The sequence below is a fragment of the Emydura macquarii genome, unplaced genomic scaffold (assembly GCF_026122565.2).
Source record: "Emydura macquarii macquarii isolate MOO-44397 ecotype Brisbane River unplaced genomic scaffold, CSIRO-AGI_Emac_v2 contig_2676, whole genome shotgun sequence".
NCBI classification, from domain to species: domain Eukaryota; kingdom Metazoa; phylum Chordata; order Testudines; family Chelidae; genus Emydura; species Emydura macquarii.
This window is the reverse complement of record NW_027132813.1, coordinates 8,003,318-8,024,384: the sequence shown is the minus strand read 5'-3', so window position 1 is coordinate 8,024,384 and position 21,067 is coordinate 8,003,318. Positions and strand designations below refer to the sequence as shown.

The 21,067-nt window shown below is 39.7% G+C and overlaps 1 protein-coding gene across 1 annotated transcript in view; it reads right to left on the bottom strand.

Annotated features, from left to right (window-relative positions):
- LCLAT1 (lysocardiolipin acyltransferase 1) overlaps nt 1-21,067 on the bottom strand; it is a 101,382-nt gene that overhangs the window by 57,300 nt on the left and 23,015 nt on the right. Inside the window, exons 3-4 of the mRNA XM_067564814.1 lie at nt 14,938-15,084; nt 12,191-12,307 (exon numbers count right to left, since the gene is read on the bottom strand). Of these exons, the coding sequence (XP_067420915.1) occupies nt 12,191-12,307; nt 14,938-15,084 (264 nt within the window). The remainder of the gene's footprint in view (nt 1-12,190; nt 12,308-14,937; nt 15,085-21,067) is intronic.

The window sequence follows — 21,067 nt, the reverse complement described above, 5'->3', positions numbered from 1 at the left end:
CATGGTGGGGCTGTCTCAGAGGCTCCCACTGTACAGTACTGAGCTAGAGGGGAGGGGAGCGGTGCCCCAATCCTCAGGTGCTCTGTCACTCTGGAGAGCGTCCTCTCAACACCGCCAAACTTGACGCCGACGAGGTCAGACGTTGACACCGCGACCAGTTCCAGAGCATTGTCTCAGTATGAGGACTTGCAGCGCCGCTTGCCTCTTGGTGCCGAGTCGGATTTTGATGACTGGGTTCAGCACCATCTTGGTGCGGGCGAACTCTCGGTGCTGGAGAGCAGGAACAGCAGGTTCTGTCTAGGGAGCGGTGCCCCGCAGACGACTGCAATTGTTGCCATCTCCTGGGGTGGACATCTCCTAGTGTCGGGAATCGAGACCGGCGTCAGGAGAGCGACTTCATTTCCCACTCAATGCAGGTCGGCTCGACGATCCCAACCTGGAATGACTTCTAGGGGAGCAGCGCTGCTCCACTCTAGGCAACCGGCCTGCCAGAGATCTTCCTCCCCACACTGGGGATCTCTTGAGCCATTCAGAGGGTCCCAGCGTAGGCTTCCCCTGCAACACTGGCCCCTTCTCCCTCAGTGGAGGTCGGGGCGGAGGTGGCAGAGGCAAAGCCAACAAGACTCTTGCCACCTGAATGGCCTCTGGTGTCGATGGTGCTGCTAAGTGCAGAGGGGCTCCTCTCCTCCCAGGAGTCGGGGGTGGCTCCCTGACTGGAAACGCTGGCTCTGGAAAGTGGGTCTCCGTGGTCCGGCCCTGGTGCAGTTCAGTGCTCAACCCCACCTGCTTGGATGGTGCGGGGGAGTGACCATGTTCTGAGCGCTACTTCCGCTTCTTATTCTATGCTGGAGTTGCAGCGTGGTGCCAAATTGGAGCGGGTTGGCTCGGAGGCCGGCCGGAGCGCTGCTTCCATGAGCAAGGTTTTCAAGCAGAGTTCTCTGTCTTTCTGAGTCCTAGTTTGAAACCCTTGCAGATCTTGCACTTCTCCTTATGATGGGCTTCCCCCAAGCACTTCAGGCAGCTGTTGTGGGGATCGCTTAGCGGGAAAGCCTTCCCGCAAGAGGCAGATGGTTTGAAGCCCGGTGAACGGGGCATAACCCGGTCTCGGCAAAGTCCCTGACAGGTCTACCCTAAGTATCTAACTACCACTATTAACAGTTACTTAATCTAACTACCTAATTAATACAAACAATGATAAAAGTTCAAACAATGGGGAATGAAGCACCTGCGATGCAAGTAAAAGCAGTTCCAGCATCTGTCACAGGCGGAAAGAAGGAACTGAAGGGACGTAAGGCTGGCAGCGCCTCATATACCGTGGCATGTGCGTGGGGCTCCAGGGGGTGCTGAAGCTGGCCCTACGGGGTCTGCTGAGGGGAAAAAAGTTCTGGTAACTGTGCATGGAGGCGTGCACACTCCTATAATGGAATGAATATGAGCAAGCACTAGAAGAACAATTGTTTTGCCTTAATAATGATCAAAGCTCAATACAAAGGAAGTCTTGGTAGATTTTCTGGTGATACTGGGGGAAATATATCCTTTCTACCATAGTATTATTATTCCATTTAGCTGAAATAATCTCAACTCCAGCAATAATTCAATCCATCACTGTATCCTACCACCATCAATCTGCAAGATGATAGAGTAGCAGCTGCCTACTAAGGGGAAAAATGAACAAAGCTGAACGCTGTGGAAGATTCATCTATTGTCTTCCCTGACAGCAAATAGCTACTCTATTTGTCAAAATGTCTCCTTAAGACTAATTTGAGTACATTCTAGTAAACTTCATTAGGACAGAGTCAGACAATAAGGTGTTGCTGTAAATAAACTCACAAAAAAGACTGATGTTCTGCAACCTATTGGAGGGTCCACTTCCCAATGGGATGCTGAAAGCCAAGGTATGTATTCATTTATTTTAAAGATACTACTGTACTTCATCTTACTATACCGCTATGACAGCTACTGTAGAAAAACTTACTGACAGACTCAATCTTTGAAACAGATGACCTATACTGAGGTGAATATCAAGATTAATTAACACAAGAGATAAGCCTTGACCAAAGTTATACAAGAATTGTTACATACCTTTACTCCCATTCAACTGATCACGCCAACCCTCCTAATAGCATAAACTGCCATAAACAACCTGCCTTTTGTTAATATTTTGAAGAGAGGATGAAGTTGGAGGCATAGAGGAAAAAAATCTTTTCTCTTTCTAAGAGATTAATCATCAGTTTTCCTGACCTCAGCTGCAGCCAACCAAGCAGCCCACTTTTACATGACTTGACTAGTAATGTTCCCAGACCTCCAGATGAAGCAATTAAAAAATCAACATTACTATATATACATATATAGTGTTTATTCTGAATATACAGTCTTAAATATTAGTGTGGTAACTGCTGGTAAATGCTGATTTTATTTTTAAATGGAGACCATAGTCACTATTAATAACCCGAGAAGAGATAAACAGAAACTGATTTGCAACGTGGCGTTTCAGCTACTCACAAGCCATGATTCATACATAAAGGAAGTCCAAGAGCATTGCTTCAGGAGATGTATTTTGATTGATTCTACAATAAAGTCTACAAAGCTTCTGATGAGCATCTAAAATGTGTGTTGTTGGAAAAAGATTCCAATTGAGGTTCGTTTATCCTGCACCAAAAAGAGATCCACGCAGGTAGTTGGGCAGTCTCCAAACTTTATTTCTGCAGAGGTCAGACACTTCCCAGCAAGTGGTCAGTGTGAGACCCGGAAGGCATGCTCTTTTGCATATTTATACAAACATAGACAAAGGAATTACATATGCATAAATTCTTAATGCTTATAGGTACATTCAAAATTATTACTACCATTGCTATTGGCTTACACTTTTCTACTTCTTCTAATTATAAAGGTATGCATAACAAAAAACACGTTATCAGAAGATTTCAGCTTATCTATCAGAGTTGCCTGGTCTATCTCTCAAGGCTGTATAACTAGCAGAAACCAGTTGGGGCTATCTACTTGCTTCTTCTAGGAAACTTTTCTCTGACCCTGGCACAAAATAAGCACTGTAAGAGCAAAAGAGGAGGGGGTGGGCAATCTTCAGCAGAAAGCAGAACACTAAAGAAAACTAAAATGGAGTAACTGTGGTCAAGCAGACAATTATTTTCCTTCAGTGTGCAAGAAGAAGAAATGTGAAAAGGGCTTCAGTCATACACTGCAAATATTACTGACAATATAAAGTCATATCAATCAATATTACACCCTCAAATGGAGTACTATGTTCAGCTCTCAAAAATAATTCAGCAAAAACAGAGGCAATTCAGAGACCAGTGACGAGAATGAACAGGGATATGGGGAAACTCTCTTATGAAATGTGTGAGAAAAGACTGAGACTGGCTTAGAAAGGAAGCAGACAGGAGTAGAGAGGATAAAACTACACAAATTAATGGACAGTAAAGAAGAGGTAGTTTAGAAACTTTTAATTATCCTCTCATAATACAAGAAGGGGATATTCCAGGAAATTTAAAGAGGTGTCAAATTCAAAACTGCTAAAAGGAAAGAAACAGTTTTCCCACACAAGATATAATTGAGAATAAGAGATTATCTGGATTCCTAAAAGATTTAGACAGTATATGGATTACAAGTAAAACCAGTTATAACAGTAAATACTAAACAAAAACAAAACAAGATTTTTGAAAGATATAACCTCATGCTTCAGCGCATAAGTCAACTTCTAATTATTGGGGGTTGGGGAGAGATTTTCCAGTGCACTGATTATCCCTTAATTGCTTACAGTAGAGTAACAAAGCAGGGCTTCGCCCTATCTTGCAAAAGATCTATTGTCACACCCACAGTCTCTTTTAGGCAGTTTTATTGTCCAAAGAAACACCACAGTTCTTCAGTTCACCCAATCCCAAGGGATGTTTCCCCTTACCAGTTTCAGGCTCTCACTGCCTCCTCTCCCCAGGGGAGTCTGGCAGTCCTGTTGCTCTTGCACCAGCACTCAGAGCTTTTCTTCCTGGAGGCCCTTTTTCAGAACAATACCTCTGATTTTCTCACTGCCTCCTCTCCCAGAAGACCCTGGCATTACTGCTGCTCTTGCCTTCTGCAGCTTCCTAGGTCTTACTCCCTGGATTTCTCTCACTGTTATCTCCTCTCTCTCCCAGGGCCCGGGGGACCATCTTTTAAAGGCCAATCTGGTGAGCAGAATCAGCCCAGGTGCACTGACCCTGCTCCCTTTTAAAGGGCCAGTGTCATCCTGTGACAGTTTCTGGCACCTTCCTCTGAAATAGCGGGTACTGATTTCATTGTAGAATCAATCAAAATACGCCTCCTGAAGCAATGCTCTTGGACTTCCTTTATGTACGAATCATAACTTGTGAGTAACTGAAATGCCAGGTGGCAAATCAGTTTGTTTTACCTCTTCTTGGGTTAATAATAGTGACTGTGGTCTCCATTTAAAAATAAATGGTCAGGAAAAAAAGTGGAGTAGATGGACCTTTTTCAACTCAGGATGGCTATTCTTATCTTTAGTTAAAAAAAAATCTGTATGGCTTCAAGACAATTTCTTAACTATTAAATTCTTCTTGTGTTAAAGGCCAAAGCAATCTAATTTACAAGTAGCAGTACCAAATGCAAAATATGCTATCAATAAAATTTAACAAAGTTGTTAGAAAGACATAAAAACTATCAACAGTTAACTGGCAAACCTGGAAAGCTAAATCCTCCTATTCTTCAGATTATTCAGACAATTTTCAATGTTTGTAATAAAGCACAACAGTCTGCTTTGTATTTTCCACTTTAGTGAATTTCATGGACATACTTAATGATAATTTGATTTTTTTTTAAAACAAGGTCCTTGTTTTTTTATGAACTAATCTGTTACTAGTCTTCTACTAAAACAGAAGACGTAACAGGCGTGCAAGTTCCAATTTGCATGCAGATATTTATATATCAAAGGCAATACCATTTACAGCCCCAGTTCCAGCACTTAAATATGCATCAATCCAATTATGATGACATACACTACAGCTCTAATGCAATACTTTCTACTTGGAAATTATAGAGGAATATTTATTCAGAGCAATATTTGTATGCTGTACACTAATAGTTCTCAAACCTTTGAACACCTTTTCTCATTGTTCTTGTTAGTGACTCAATGCTGCATGGCTACCATCACAAGGAGTGTTGAGAATAGAGAAGGAAGAGGGGAGTTTCTCTGCCTTTTGGGCAGTGGCTGGGAGTCACTTCAGGGGAAACTTTGCTTAGTCCTGCAACCCTGCTGGATTCAGGAAAAACTCTACTTGAAGCTGGATTGAGCAGACAGGGGACCTAAAAAATTCTCATGAATCCACTTGCACTTTCTTATTTTCAAAATAGACTCATTTCAGCTTCTACAAAAACTGACCAGTTCCCATGAGTGGGCCAGAGCCCATACTGAGGAATTCTCCTGCACATACATATATCTAGTGGTTAGAGTGGGACATTGTGGTAAAATCCTAGCCTCACTGAAGTAAATGGGAGTTTTGGGGTCAGGATACCACCACCTCAGGAGTCAGGAATCTGTTTATCGTAAAAAATGACCCAGCTTTCACTGAACAATGAATCTCTCTCTGCAGAATTCCCAAGTTTAACCTGCTGTGGAACGTTGATCTGATCACACCTTTTGTGCCTTAATTTATCTGTACATAAAAATGGGCATAGCCCTGCAAACTGCCAAGTGCCTGCTGTAATTAGTGGATTTCAGTGATTCGCACCTCACAAGATGTTGTTCAATAAGCAAATACCGACTTCTCTTGTGGTATCAAGTTTTATGTGCCCCATCCAATATTTACTTGGAGGGAAAATAAACCTTGGATATTTACCAAAATAGAAAAATATTTAATGTTATATACATTCTCAGCATTTTCTCCTGAAATATACAGAAATCCAAAAGTGTAATAGTACTCCTTTTAAAACTAACATTCTAAAAGGTAAATGCACTCCAATTTTGTCTTACATCCTAGGCTCTCTGCCTTTGACATATTGAAACAAAGACCAGAAGCTTCTCTAAAATCACAAAATGACTATCTAGAGCTATATCCACAGACAAAGTTAATATTTCCCATTAAAGCACCATCATGCCCTCAATAACATTTCTTATACTCATCTCTCTCCAAAAGCTTGAGTAAGAAAACAGGCTCTGCACCATATTCTGAAGGTCAGAATATTTTGGCTGTTTCAAGACATGAAAGTCCTATTAGTGAATTCCAAATCTGAGGGTCGCTTAATGGGAACAACCTTCTGTAATTCCTCTGTTACAAAAGGGTTCCTGCTTGAATGACTCTGCTGACCATGGACTGAAGTATGGCATAAATATATGGAGGCGGTGCCACAGACAGGTAGACAATCTATTTAGGACTTTACATGTTAAAATAAACACCTTAAATTAACGTCCTGGAAAGTGAATATAGTGATTATCAGTCAGGTTCCATTTGTATGCATATGCTTTCAAGTTGGTTGAGCACTCCACATCACACCATACAAGATAAACAATAACAGAGTTGTCACAACTATTTAGTAAGTAATGACCCAGAATTATTAACAATTACCTGTACTAGATAAAGTTGTAAGATTTATTTAAGTTAAGGGCAAGTTTACAAGAGATGTTTTTAGGTTTTGGCTCAAAGACTATGTCTACACTGAAACTAAAAACCCATGGCTGGCTAGGGGCTGTTTAACTGCAGTGCAGACGTTTGGCGTCACATTCTGCATATAATTATCCAAATATATTGGGCAAGAACACTTTTCTTCATACGTAGGCATTCAGTGCTATTATTGAAAGGCAATTAAATTATTGCTCAGGTGAAGACACCAGAAGATACCAACTTTCATTTCTGAACATATGAGTGCTTATGTATACAAGATAAAAGTATTTTTGTCTGAAAATGAATTTGGTTTTGAACTGATTGTAGGGAGATAGGTGAGATGTTGATGTTTCTTGCTGTCGACAAGCAGATGAAGTGGAAGGAGGCACTTGTTAAATTTGATCTCTTGCGTTTTTGGAAGTTGGAAGATCTTATTTGTAGCATGTTCATGTCAGTTATAGTATGAACCAGAGTTAAAATTTGAAGCTGAAATCCTGAGGTAATCCCATCAGCTATGAATCTTTATGCTTTACTATATTTAATGTTTGATAACTGAGGGTCTATGGTATTGAAATGTGGTGAGGAACATGTTATGGTGGTGAGGGATTGTTGATGGACAGGTAAAGGATGAGCACTGTCAGTTAAGGTTGTTTGTAAAACTTAACCATAAACTATCTATTCATATTTTTAATAATGACTATATACTAATGATGTTTTAACATAATATTTATTTCCATCCTGAACTATGTCTTAAACTGTATCTGGGAATTGCCTGAGTTTTCAGAAAGTATTTAAAAACCATTTGGCTGTTTTAAGAAAACATTTGTGCACAGCCATTTTATTCTGACAGACTATTTTACAATAATTATAGATGTTATGTCAAGATAATACATGTAATTCAATGAAACTAGACAACACAGAAGTCAAAATCAACTATTATGACTTTCAATCTCCTTGAAATTGAGCATTTTAGCTAGCTGAGCTTTCAATGTGACTTGGCTTTAGACAAGCTTTATACAAAACAACAGGACCCAATAACCTATATTCAAAAGTATACTTCTACCTTTTCAGAAGTGGCCCCACATACTAGATCTTGGAAGCAGAATAACAAAACAAAACGTCAAGTAGTTTCTGAAAGAGAGCGCTATAAAGGATTCTTTTTTTTTTTTTTTTTTTTAAAGAATGAATTTCTGTACATTTCATTTTCAAAATTCCATATTTTATGAGAGAAATTTTTCTGACTCAATCCAAGTTCTTCCAAAATATTCTTCAGATAGACCACCCGTTCAAAGCTTCTTAGCAGGAAGGACTTTTGGGAGCAATTTAGAAGGGACCCAAAACTGGGGCTTACAATGAAATATCAGTTACAGATTTCATTATGGTTCCTATTAGGAGCTGATTTTCTTGCTCTCACACACAAGCACAACACGTGCTTGGGATTCTCAAAAATACTAAGCATTGGCCTAATTCTGCTTTTATTGAAATCAACAGTAAAATTCACATTGCTTTCAATAGGAGCAGATGTAGTCCAGCGCTGAGCAGTTTTAAAGTTCCTACCTCAACATTTTGCCTGTCATGTACTTTAGGCTCAAAATTTAGTTCTGATTAAAAAGGTTTTACAAAAACACATAGAAATATCTTCATTTTATTAAAATATAATTCTGTGTAAATAGTTTTATCTGGATTTAAATAAAACAAATACTCCAGCATTGTTTATGCAAGAACTTTAAAATGAAAAGTAAACCTGACTACTCTTTTTTATTATGCAAGTCAAGTGAATTACAAAAGGCAAACAGTACATATAAGATGAAAAATAGTACAATTTATCTGTAAAAGAAAATCCTTTTCTTCTGTTAGTAACATCTTGGATTAATAAAATGGAAATTTGTAATTTTAAAATTCCATTTTTAACCTAATTTAGAATTCATGAAACAGACTTCTTAGAAATATCAAACCTGGCAGTGTTGACTGAAGGAAAATAATAAAAAGGCTGCTGCATCAATTTTTTCACTGGACCAATGGGCTTTCCTCTGCTGTTTTGAATTTTCTAGCCACTGTGTTTTGAATATGGCAGACAGTATTTCAGTGGTTAGTCCACTCAACAAGGATCCTCCATAGTACTGAGAATTCTGGCCCCCATCTAGTGAAATGCTCAGACATGTGCTTTAACCACATGAACAGGCAATGGGATTGTTTACATGCTTAAATTTAACTATATGCTTAAGTGCTTTGCTAAATGGGGTCCAGAGTTCTCCGCATCTTGCAGAATCAATTCCCAGATATGGCCTTTTAGGAAGAAAAGTTAATATATCATCTTGAGTGCTATTCATAACAAAGATTCTTGCAGGCTACAACAAACCTGGATTAGCTACTGCTGAGACTCAGACATAACTAAGAATACTGTTATTACTACCAGGATACAGATGATTTTTCTTTATTTGAAGGTGAGAATTATCTTTATTTGAATATGAGAAAGACGTATATTCTAGTTATACTCCAAACTTCTTTTTTCCACCTATTTATTTCTCATAAAACTTTCTGCTGCCACCTTACTCATTTATCTTCATGTGACAGTCACCATGTAAAATTAAAACTAGCAGCACACAGGACATATATTCTCAGCATTCCTTCAGTACTTTCAGTATCCTAATTCTGCAACTGCATCTTCTCTTAAGATGCACAGAAAAAGAGTGACTAAAGTTGTACTATATCATTCTGCTTATAATTACTATTGAGTAGCAGCAGAAAACTGAAAACACTTCTCTAAGAATCAATTCAGAATCAAATTTAAGTCTTCCTTATGCTTCAAAAGCAACAGTAATTGCTGTCACCACTTTATTGGATATACCATTAATTATGCACTAATGCACACTAATTGTCTATATTTACTCTAGGGTATACTTAAATTTACAGGAATGGAATTACTACTACTTGAGGAAAATAGTAATATAAACAGTAGTATAACCAAGATGTCTCCCTCCTCTTGGAATTTGATCAGGACAAAAACCAAACGTTAATTATCTGCAATCTTCAGGTTATATGAGGGTCTGGATCTGAGTGTGAGTTCAAGGTCACTTCCTGTAACTACAAAAGAATTGGGATATGTAACAAAGGTGACACATTCAGGATCAGAGGGGACGCTGCCCTGCTGGAACAATCTCACTTGGCAGCCTACTGTTGGTGCAGCTAAGGAATGTTGTGTTGGATTCGCTTGGTTCCCCATAATCCAAGCAAGGAGTCAGAAACCACACTAGCAACAGTTTCCCATGGGGAGCACATAAGATAAAGCAGAGCTAAGTCACGGCTACATAGGAGAGATATGGGGAAACCAGGAGAGTTTGAAAGTTAGGACCATGCTGGAAAAAGTGCATTCACATTATTTTGGGGGTGCAGCCACCTTCAGCACATAAAATGCTATTAATTAGCATCAGTAAGTTGTCTCATATTACAATTCAGAAAAACCTCACATTAAGACCCAAACTCATACAAAAGGATGTGAGCAACATTTTCCTGAGGGTTATTATTTCAGCTTCTTCTCCAAGTACGCAAGTCACAAACAGCTATTTCTATAACATAACAAATAATTCATTCATAATACAGTTTGCAAAGCATATTAATCAGGGTCCTTGCCAAATTAAATTAATTTTTTCAAAGTTAAAAAAGCAATTAAACTTCATGACATTTCTCCCCCTCTTCACTGACCTATTCTGAAGCTAAATAATATACTTATGCCTGAAGTGAAAGCATTTCAGCCTGAGGAATGGAAAACTGCCATGAGCCAAAATCTATTCACAGGAAAACCATGGGGCATTAAAGTAGTTATCCAGGCACAAGACTATTTTCAAAGACAAACATGATGTTTAAGTCTCCATCACCACCTCCCCAATTTAAAATCGCACATCATCCTTCAGTTCGCAATCACCAGAAATAATGAAGATGCAAATCTATTTCTGGGGTTATTATAACTACTATACATTACAATTGTGTGGAAACAGGTAAGAAAGGGCTAGCACCTTAATGTTAGGTGGTCTAAATTTTCCTCACCATTCTACGCAACTGAAAATAAGTATTTTATAACTGGAAATATTAGGTTAGACTACCTAATGGCTGAGCAGCTCCCTTAACCCCCACCCACGGTGCATCTACCCTTCAGCTCGGAGGTATAATTCTCAGCTTGGATAGACATACATGCACTAGCTCAGACCTAGCCAGTGTGCTAAAAATAGCAGTATGACACAGCAGCAAGGGCAGCAGCTTGGGCTAGCCATCTAAGTACATACCTAGGATCTCAGAAGGGATTGCACTCCGGCGGATACCCATAGCCATCCCCAATGCTGCCATAACCACACTGCTATTTATTTAGCATGCTAGCTCAGAGCTAACACATGTACATCTAACTGGGCTGGGAATTACACCTCCCAGCTGCACTGTAGATGTACTTACAGATACATGAGAGTGTAATATTAATAGCCAGCTTGGAGTGATATTTCAACTTCACATTTCATTTGTTTGAACATAAGTAACGCTTAAAATGACAGTATCTGAAACATCAAAGAAAAACTAGTTTTTTCAAGTTCTTCTCCCATGTTGTACATCTGATAGAACTTTGTATAACATCATTTTCAGTGTTTTTCCTTTATAATCAGTTGCCCTGATTGTGCACATCTTTTACACAGCAACATGAAAGAAAAACAATTTTTTAAGATAGGAAAATAACTTGAAACCACAAGGATTGGCAAGGTGACTACAGAGCAAAGTATAGAATCTGAAATTATTTTAAATTTTTAATTGACTAGATTTCAAGTTCAAAATATTGCTTTAAAAAGAATCCAAAGGTAATAGTATTAATACAGTAAAGAAAGACATAATTGTGGGACGTTTTAAGCAAATCAAACCTTTAAATAGTGTATGTAACAGTAAACTACATACTACTACAAGTTAGACGAAGCACATGCAAAGTATGCAAAAACCTAAGATGCCTACTAAAATTTCAACAATAGTGTGCTCTGATCCACTGCTTATGTTGCTCATAGTGGTCTTTTGTTTTCTGCTCCCCTTGATTATTTATAGTAGTCACCTGGCATCTCATTTCATAGTTAGATTAGAAGGCCTTTGAACAAGAAACAGTCTTGTTATGTGTTTGTACTGTGGAGCTGTGATCACTGACTAGGGCCCCAAGGTGCTACTGCAATGCAAATAAATATTATTATTCATAATCCACCCCCAGGGTTAAGGATAGGTACAAACATTAAGGCTAGCCTTACTTAGGGATATCCAGAGTTATTTTCCTGCACTGGATCACTAACCAATCTACAGTATTAAAAACTATGGTGCAAGGGAGTGGTTTCTTGTCTCACTGTGAATGTTCTAAATTACATTAATATCTTATAAACACAAGATTGCCTCTAATCTCATCACACTGCAAACACCATAATCATGGCAGAAAACAAGAAAGTTGTCATCTTATATTGGGTATCTATTGCATTTCTAATACTGTTTTGGAGTAGCTAGTTTATTAAAGTCAATTATCTTGCTTTCCCGAGATTATGAGAAAAGTAAATACGTATCCGAAGAGATGTTACCTTCTCTTAGACGTTCTACTACAAAAGTGAAACCAGTAGTTCGTGGATGCAAGACATATTTGTATTTCTGAAGTCCATTCTTTTCAGCAAATTCATTACTGCGAGCTTTGGTGTTGGCTAAAGATAAAAAAAGAGAATTGTTAATGTAATGTTGTGTGACTACTGGACCATTATGTACGCTTAAATTGCTTTATCCCCACTCCAGGTCCCCAAAGCAAAAGTACACTTCCTATAGGCAGCATATAGGAAGTACACACTTCCTGGTCACATTCTTACCCTCATCGAGGAGTGCCATGAACTCCTGTCTCACTTTTTGTGGCAGAGAATCTTTACACCTAGACAAGCAGTCCCAAAGATTAAAATTGTATCTCCTGAGCAATGCTTGCTGGTTGGAGCATTACCCGTCGAATACATTTTCCTCCTGAAAAGATCTAGTCTCTTTCTGTTCTTACTCTTCAGGGTAGTGCTCGATTGACCCTGTCTATCTCGCTCATTTGCTGCAGCAACCACCAGTGACTCCACAGGGGTTTGAGAGTACAGGTATTCAAACCCGCTCGCTGGTACAGAGTACTTTTTCTCTGCCCTCTTTGAGAAGAAGGCATTTGCCATAGGGCCTTGACTTGTCCTATTACTGCCTCACTGAAGGGCAAGGCCACTTTGGAGGGAGCTGCTGAATTAGATCCCTTGAGCTGCTCAATTTCTAGCCCCAGGTTTGCCGGAGCAGGTTACTGAGACCTGCAACGGCTTCATCTGGGGATGATGTGGAGGAGGCTTGCTCCAAAAGAGGGGCTCCTTCCTCTTCCTCCAGCTCCACCGGAGCCATTTCCTGGGCGTTGGTTCTGGGATTGGTACCGGAGGGGAGGGGGGCCTGCCTCACCAAAGCCACCGAGGAGAGGTGGGAGGAGGGGCCCAATACCAAGGGAAACCCTCAGGGGTTCCAGTATGGCCACTGAATTGACCAGTGGCCCGCTTGCCAGGTGCCGGGAGCAGGGCCAGGGCTGAAGTCCGGTGGCATGTAGGCTGGATAGCATTGGTGTGCCCTGGGCAAAGCAACAATTTCTCCCTTGGATTCTGAGGAGGAGTTTTCCCTCTGGAACCATGGTTGAATTGTCCACATGGTGCCAGGGGTCTGGGAGCTGATGACAAGTTGGTGACTGCTGCGCTGGGACCATGGCTGGTTTGACCCAAGAGGGAGCCATGGGTGGCGGTGCCAGGAAGGAGCTCGATGCTCCCTGTTCCCTTCTGGCTTCCATTGCCTGGGCTGGTGGCTGCCCCCTCAAGCATCAGCAGAACCAGAAGAATGAAGATGTCTTTTGCCACTTGGAAGGCCTCTGAGGTCAAGGAGACCATCAGACCACTGATACTGCAGCCGCTTCCAGGAGTCGGCAGCATGTCCTGCACTGGATTCAACACCCTAGCGGAGTCAATGGTGCCATTGCTGGCTCGGGGGCAGAAGAGTGGCCCAGCACGGGTCTCACTATACTAGCTTCTACCTGCTTGTCCCTCGTCTGCACTGGTGAGTGCCCTCTCTCAGTGTGCTGCTTTTTGTGCTTCTTCCTCAGCACTGGAGATGGTGAATGATGCTGGGAAGAGCTCGATGCCGAAGGAGCACACTGCATGGATGTTGAAGTGCTTGGTGCTGATTTGAATAGGCTAGGCTCTGAGACTGGTCTGAGGGCTGCCACCATGAGAAGACTTCAGCTGAATGTCCCTGTCCTTCTTAGTGCGAGGTTTGAAGTCCCTGCATATATGGCACTTGTCTTTAATGTGAGTTTCCCCCAAACACTTTAAACAGCTAGAGTGCGGGTCACTCACTGGCACTGGTTTGTCACCAAAGGCACATGGCTTGAAGTCTGGGGACCGGGGCACGCCCAGCGATGAGGACAACTATTCCCTTAACAACGAGGACGACTATTCACACTACTATATGCAATAACACTAGCTAAGAACTATATACACTGAGTGCAAAAACTACACAATATGAGTAAAGAGTCAAAACCACTGGGAAAGAAGCCTTGCCACAGCAAGAAGGGTCGTTACAGCAATCATCCTGGGCACTAAGAAGGAACTGAGGGCGCAGGGCTAGCAGTGCCCCTTATACTGGCACATATGTATGTGACTCTAGAGGGCGCCAGAGCCGGCCCAATGGATACCACTGAGGGAAAAATCTCTGGCAACTGTGCAGGACAGCACACACATACCTAGCATGGAATGGCCATAAGCAAGCACTCATAGAAGAACAACTACATCCGATATTCTGATGCAGTTTTTTCCTGTAGCACTAGACAGAGAAAAGTAATGTAATAAGCACTTATCTAGCACTTTTTCCTCCTTAGGTCTGAAAGCATTTTACGAAGGAGATAAGAATTATTAACCCCATCAGTGGAGAAAACTCAAGAACAGATAGGCTAAGTGACTTACTCAAGGCCTCACAATCTTGTCAGACTTTAAAAAACACGCTCTCCTGTTTGAAGTATCCTACATCCAAATGGCACTGAAAATTTTAACAGGAGTTTACCAAACTCATCTGAAGTAGGAATGTTTAATACAGAAAGATTGGTTAAACCCCAAATTAAGTAATATATAATATTAATTTAAAACATAGTGGTATACTAGATTATCTATTAACACGTAATGTTCATGAGAATAAATAGTCACATGCTACTTTTTTACATTTTGAAACTATTTCCTTAATACACAAGAATTTCTATCTAATTACATTCAAGAGGAAACAAAAATTAATTTACCTGTGAGATCAGTTCCTTCGGGAAAGATGAGGAGTTGCAGTGGTTCATGAATATCACAGAAATAATCCAGCATCTCTTCAAAGTGATACTTGTCAGCTTCCCATTTCCTCTGAATGAAAATAAAGGCAGCTACCTGCATTGCCCAACCTAGAGTAAGTTTAACAATATACATATATTTAGTAACATTTCATTGCATGTTTTTCATTTGCTTGTATCCATGAAGTTAAACTTTTAATTCCCAAGTACTGAAGAAAAATTGTGCATGCAAATATATGGCATTTCATAAGAAATGCCATCTTTTTTGTAACAGCATCATATTGCACATGCCACAAAGGGTCCATACTTGACAGGATAGTGAAGTCAGTACAAACTAAAATTTCATATAGACAAAATGAGAAGGTAAGCAATTTTTCAGTAATAGTGCGCTGTGACACTTTTGTATTTTTACGTCTGATTTTGCAAGCAAGTAGTTTTTAAGTGACGTGAAACTTGGGGTACACTAGATAAATCAAACTCCTGAAAGGGGTACAGTTGTCTGGAAAGGTTGAGAACCACTGGTTTAGACAATTGAACTAGGAATCAGCCTCCTGGATTACATGCCCAGCTCCACCATTCTCTCTGTGATTTTAGGCAAGTCACTTAAATGGCGTTTGTTTACAGCTGTAAAAGGAATAATATCTGCTAGTATGTGCAAATATTTCAGATGTTTCCCAGCACTTCTCAAGCACAAATTCAAAAATACATCCCCCTCCTTTACAGTTTTGAAGTGGGTTCCTACATATGCCATTCCCCTTTTGTCACCCACATTAAGATTATGGGTTGGTCTACACCAAAAATATAAATTGGCCTAACTAAGTTGCTCAGAGGTATGAAAAATTCACATGCCTGGGAGATGTAATTAAGCCGACCCAAGCCCTTGTGTAGCCACCACAAGTTCAACAGAAGAATTAGTCACCACCTTACAGAGAGGTGAATTTACTATAGTGACAGAAGAACCCGTTCTGTTGCTGTAGTAAATGTCTACAATACAGAGCTACAGCAGCAGTGTTGCAGCTGCATCACTATAGTGCTTCAGTGTAGATTAGACACTACCTATGCCGACAGGAGAGGTTCTCCCATTGGCATAGGTAATCCATTTCGCCAAGAAGTGGTAAATAGGTCGACGGAAGAATTTTTCCATCAGCCAAGCACTGTGTATACAGGGACTTAAGTCAGTTTAATTACATGTCTCAGGGGATTTTTCACACTTCTGGTATATGATATTATACATCAAATAAACTGATACCAAAACTGGACATTCAATGTGCAGAAGAGGGAAAAACTAATTGATATTGCTCCACAAAATGCTGCCCAATATTATTTGCATTATTACACTTTTCTGTCACTGACCAACATAGTGACTAACATCAACTGTGTGATTTGATTTTGACACAAAGTGACAACAAATGAAAAGGAGGAAGAGTATTACAAGATAAGACGTTGCAAGTTGTATCTGGCCATTTATAGGTCAACCCTACTAAGAAAGTGGGAGTTTCAAATTGCTCCCAAGTTCTAAAAACCAACAGCACACAAACAAACCCAACATATGCAAAACTGGGAATATATGCCCTTTGAGGCAGTAATAGGCTTGGTGGGACAAAATGGAAAGAGGCACCTTAATGAAAGAAAAATGTTGCTATTTTGCTTCTTGTGGTTTTCACTCTTACCTAATTATTCCAGCCAACACACTTCATACATTTAATGTTCAGCAACTGCCACCACTGCATCAACTGATACAAAAACTTCAGTTTATTAAACTGTTATATTGGGTGGTACCATGAGTCTTGAAACTAGCTTGTCAGGTCTGAGTTATTCAGACCAAGATTTCTCACAGCTACTGAGTCTGAGGGAAACTAGAGGCAAAGAAAGAGCCCTCTTCGGAGACTCACTGATACTTACTCGACTCAGCAACTTACTAGCAGAGATTTAGCTCTAGTCCCACTAACTGCTGGAGGGAGAAAGGAGAAAAATTGCCATTACACCTTCCCCACCAATTCCTCCAGGCAGCTTGGGCCCTGGAAGTTATGTGGATGTTACTAGCTGTGCCTGAAACTCAAAATGTTCTGCAGATCTGGGAGGGTTTTAGATCTTTGCCTGCAGTTTAAAAGTACAGTCTACAAAAGAGACAGAAAACCCACTCTAAAAATAAGCAAGGTGAAAATTTGCCAACTTGGTTTTCTTGTCTGTGTCATGTGAAGGCAAGTGTGTCCATATTGCACCAGAGGGAGAACACATATATAATAGGCAAAACACACAAGGTGTAGTATGGGGTGAAACTGGATGGGCAGACCTATAGGAGGAATTCAATAATGTGCAAAATGATAAGTGGTATTTAAAAATAAACAAGTCGGAAGAACCTTTTCATTTGAAGTCTGAGATGAGACATTCTGTTCAGTCACTTGTAAAGCTTAGTTCAACATATTGTCTAATAGGCAGTAAATACATTTTAGTTGTTGGTACTGTTTTTGGTTGTCTGGGGCTTCTGGACAACAGGAATTTTGCTAGTCTGAAAAGTCAATATTTATATTACTGGAAAAGCAAAAGCTTGCCTTTTGGTTTTTAAGTTCACAAGAAAGATAATTGGAAAAATATGGAACAGAGACAAAAAGGGAAGTTAGTTCAAACCAATGAAATTCCATTTCTTCACCAAAACAAATACTATGCCTGTAATACCTGACATTTCTGATAACTAATGCCAACTCACAAATGTACTCAAAAGCATTCACCAACATAGATTATATAACCCTCCTTCAAGCTTGCTATCTGGTTAGCATCGTAGAAACATGCAGCAGCTGGCCACAGTGCCCTTTTTAATCAGCTTTTTGTGGCTCAAAAGATAGATACTGGTTTCAAATCCAGGGTAATTTTAATTAAAGACATTTAACCTTTGTTTTTTGCTACGCTAAGTAGCATGCATATACTCATAGTATATGTTTCACACCTATCTTGGTTTTATTGTGGCTTGACTGCATAATGTAGTCTGACACATGATCACACATGCAAGGGACAGGAAATGCTACTACAGAATTGGAGAAATATACTGTATATAGGAAGTGTACTTTTGCTCTGGGGACCTGTGTGGGGGTGGAGGGAAATAAAACAACTTAAGCTTACATAACTCTCCAGTAGTTACACAACATTACATTAACAATTCTATAGTTACGGCTGAGGAAACATTTTAATTTCAAAGTGCCTTTCCTCCCCAAAACATAATTTTCAAGGAGGAAGGGGGACAGGGACAAAACATACTTCAGGATGAAATTTCTCATGCTTGTTCTAAGTCCAAACATTTTTTTTTTTTTGAGGGGAGGAGGTGAGAGGAGAGAATGGGGCACAAAGAGGGGAGAAGTTTGGTAAAAATCAGCCAGTCATTTTTTAAAGTTGACTGAACATTTTTAAGAAAGGGTCTCAAAAACAGATTTAAATTTTTTTTTAAATGCCAAAGTCTATTGCAACATTTATTGTTGATATTTAACCAGAAAACATGGCAGGAAATTAAAAGTTGTGTTTTCCTACAGGAACTACAACTATAACATGATACACAACCTTACATTTTTAAATGTGCTATATAAAATAGCACATATCTTCCTAAATCCTCTCTATTCTGCCTATTCTCTGGCACTGTTAACATTAACATTCAGATCCATAGCCAGGGAATCATCTGATTCCACTTTCTCCAGCAAGCCACAGATCCAAGTTGTGCTCAAATCCTGTCATTTCTCTTCTCCATACGTTTTTAAAGCAACATACAAGTTAATCCTCACATTCAAGCTTCTACTCAACTCTGCCTCATTCTAACTATTTGCTTTTTTCTTATCATACTTCACACCTTCATCCTCCATTCAATGATGCCAGTCTTGAACTAGCTGACCAATTGTCTCTCAAATGTCTCCATACTTTCTTCCAAGCTATCCCTTACGCATGGAAAGTCTTCGCAGAATGAATCTATAAAGCCACTATTCTCTTTGCTTTCAAATCCCTCAAAAGATATGTCTTCCATGAGGTCTATATGAAACCCAGAAAACCAAGAAGCACTCAGTTGTGGGGCAGCTGATACTCAATTCAAAAATGTTTCCCCCTTAAATAAGTGATTCTGAAATATGAAGTTATGCAAAGAACTAACTTATGTAACTGTGGGATCTTATCACTGTCAGTCATCTTCTCTCTTTCTTTCCCTTCTATTATTTGTCACACACACTTGTTGATTCTTGTTTCAAATCAGAAGCGCTTTACAGAAGTAACTATAAGTTTGTACAGGACTAGCCCAATGGCTAGTTGGTGCCTTTGATGTAATACCACCACGTATGTACAAAGACTGGTAGGAATCACTTGCAAGTGCCTGATTTCTGTGCATAAAAATATTGATCATAACAGTGGTTCATTAATAGTTATATATGTAATTTGTTTCATTGCACCAATAGTTACAAGACAAATGTTGAACAACTATGGATCTCTTTCATTTAAAAATAAAAGCAGCTTTTATACTTGCCATTTTTAAAGAACAAGCTCTGCCAAACAGAAGAATGTTATAGTGAAAAAATGTTATTGAGTGGTTTTTGAGACAGGAAGACAGAGGTCGCTCTGTATTTACTTCAAGTTTTTATCAGTACAAGAATGTTAAAAATAGGTTTGAAAAGCCACTTCAATGCAGACATTTAGCTGTTTCTTCTAGTTAGTGTCAGCTCTAAATTCAATAATCAAATCACAAACATTTCAATTCTTAAATTATTTTTCTTTTTTAATGCATGTAAGTCATTAATTAAGAAATGCTTCTTGTTCCAATCTTTGTAATACAGAGTATCAGCTTATGGTAAATAATTTTACCAAGTTTATCTCTAATGTACAGTTAATAGGTATATAATAAATTGAACAGTTCTCATTTGACTTGGTCCATTCCTTTAATAAATTATAACTCGGCAATTAGCTGAGAGAGAAAATGCATAAGTCAAGAGTGCTCGTATCACTTCTAGGTGTCTAGTGGTAGAGCACCATCTTGCTACCCCATTACCTTAGTCTTTTCACCAGAGTCATACATAAAATGCTATTTTTACCCCTTGTTTCCAGTATATATTTTTAAAATTACGTTGACAGTATTATCTTGACAGTTGCATTTTATACAATAAGCAATCTATGCCCTGTGACTCTGCACCTTGGTCCCACAGAGCAGGCATTGATTCCGTCTGTTTCCATTCTGCAAGACCATCATGTTCAGGCCACTACAGAACCACCATACTTGGATGTAACTGGGCCAAAGGTTGGTCAACGAAGTGGAAGCATAGTCAAGTGCTAAAAGAAAGGAAGGGAGTCCGGAAAAATTCTAGTCCTAGCTCTGATAGATTTGCTGTGTTATCTTGGGAAAATCATTTAACTTCCACACACACCAGTTTATCCATCTGTAAAATGGTGTGCGTGTGTGTATAAATACATGTCTATCACATCGGACTGTTGGAAGACTTGAGTCCTTAATGTTTCTAAAATGCGTAGAGATCTTTGTATGGAAGACATTTCAGAAGTATTTATTCTTCAGTGCGGTTTGTGCAGACTTTCTGTGGTATATATTTAAAATCCCCTAGTTATGTGGGCTCCTAACAGAATGGGGTACTAGTGACAGATGATGTGGAAAAAGCTGAAACACTCAATGCATTTTTTGCCTCTGTCTTCACAGACAAGGTCTGCTACCAGACTACTGCACTGGGCAGCACAGAATGGGGAGGAAGTGAGTAGCTCTCAATGCTGAAAGAACAGCTTCAAAACTATTTAGAAAGGCTGGACATGCACAAGTCCATGGGACCGGGATGCAATAAATCCGAGGGTGCTGAGGGAGTTGGCTGATGTGACTGCAGAGCTATTGGTCATTATCTTTGAAAACTCGTGGCAAATGTGGGAGGTCCCGGACGATTGGAAAAAGGCAAATATAGTGTGTATCTTCAAAAAAGGGAAGGAGGAGGATCATGGAACTACAGACCGGTCAGCCTCACCTCAGTTCCTGGCAAAATCATGGAGCAGGTCCTCAAGGAATCCATTTTGAGGCACTTGGAAGAGAGGAAGGTGATCAGGAACAGTCAGCATGGATTCAACCTGACCAACCTGA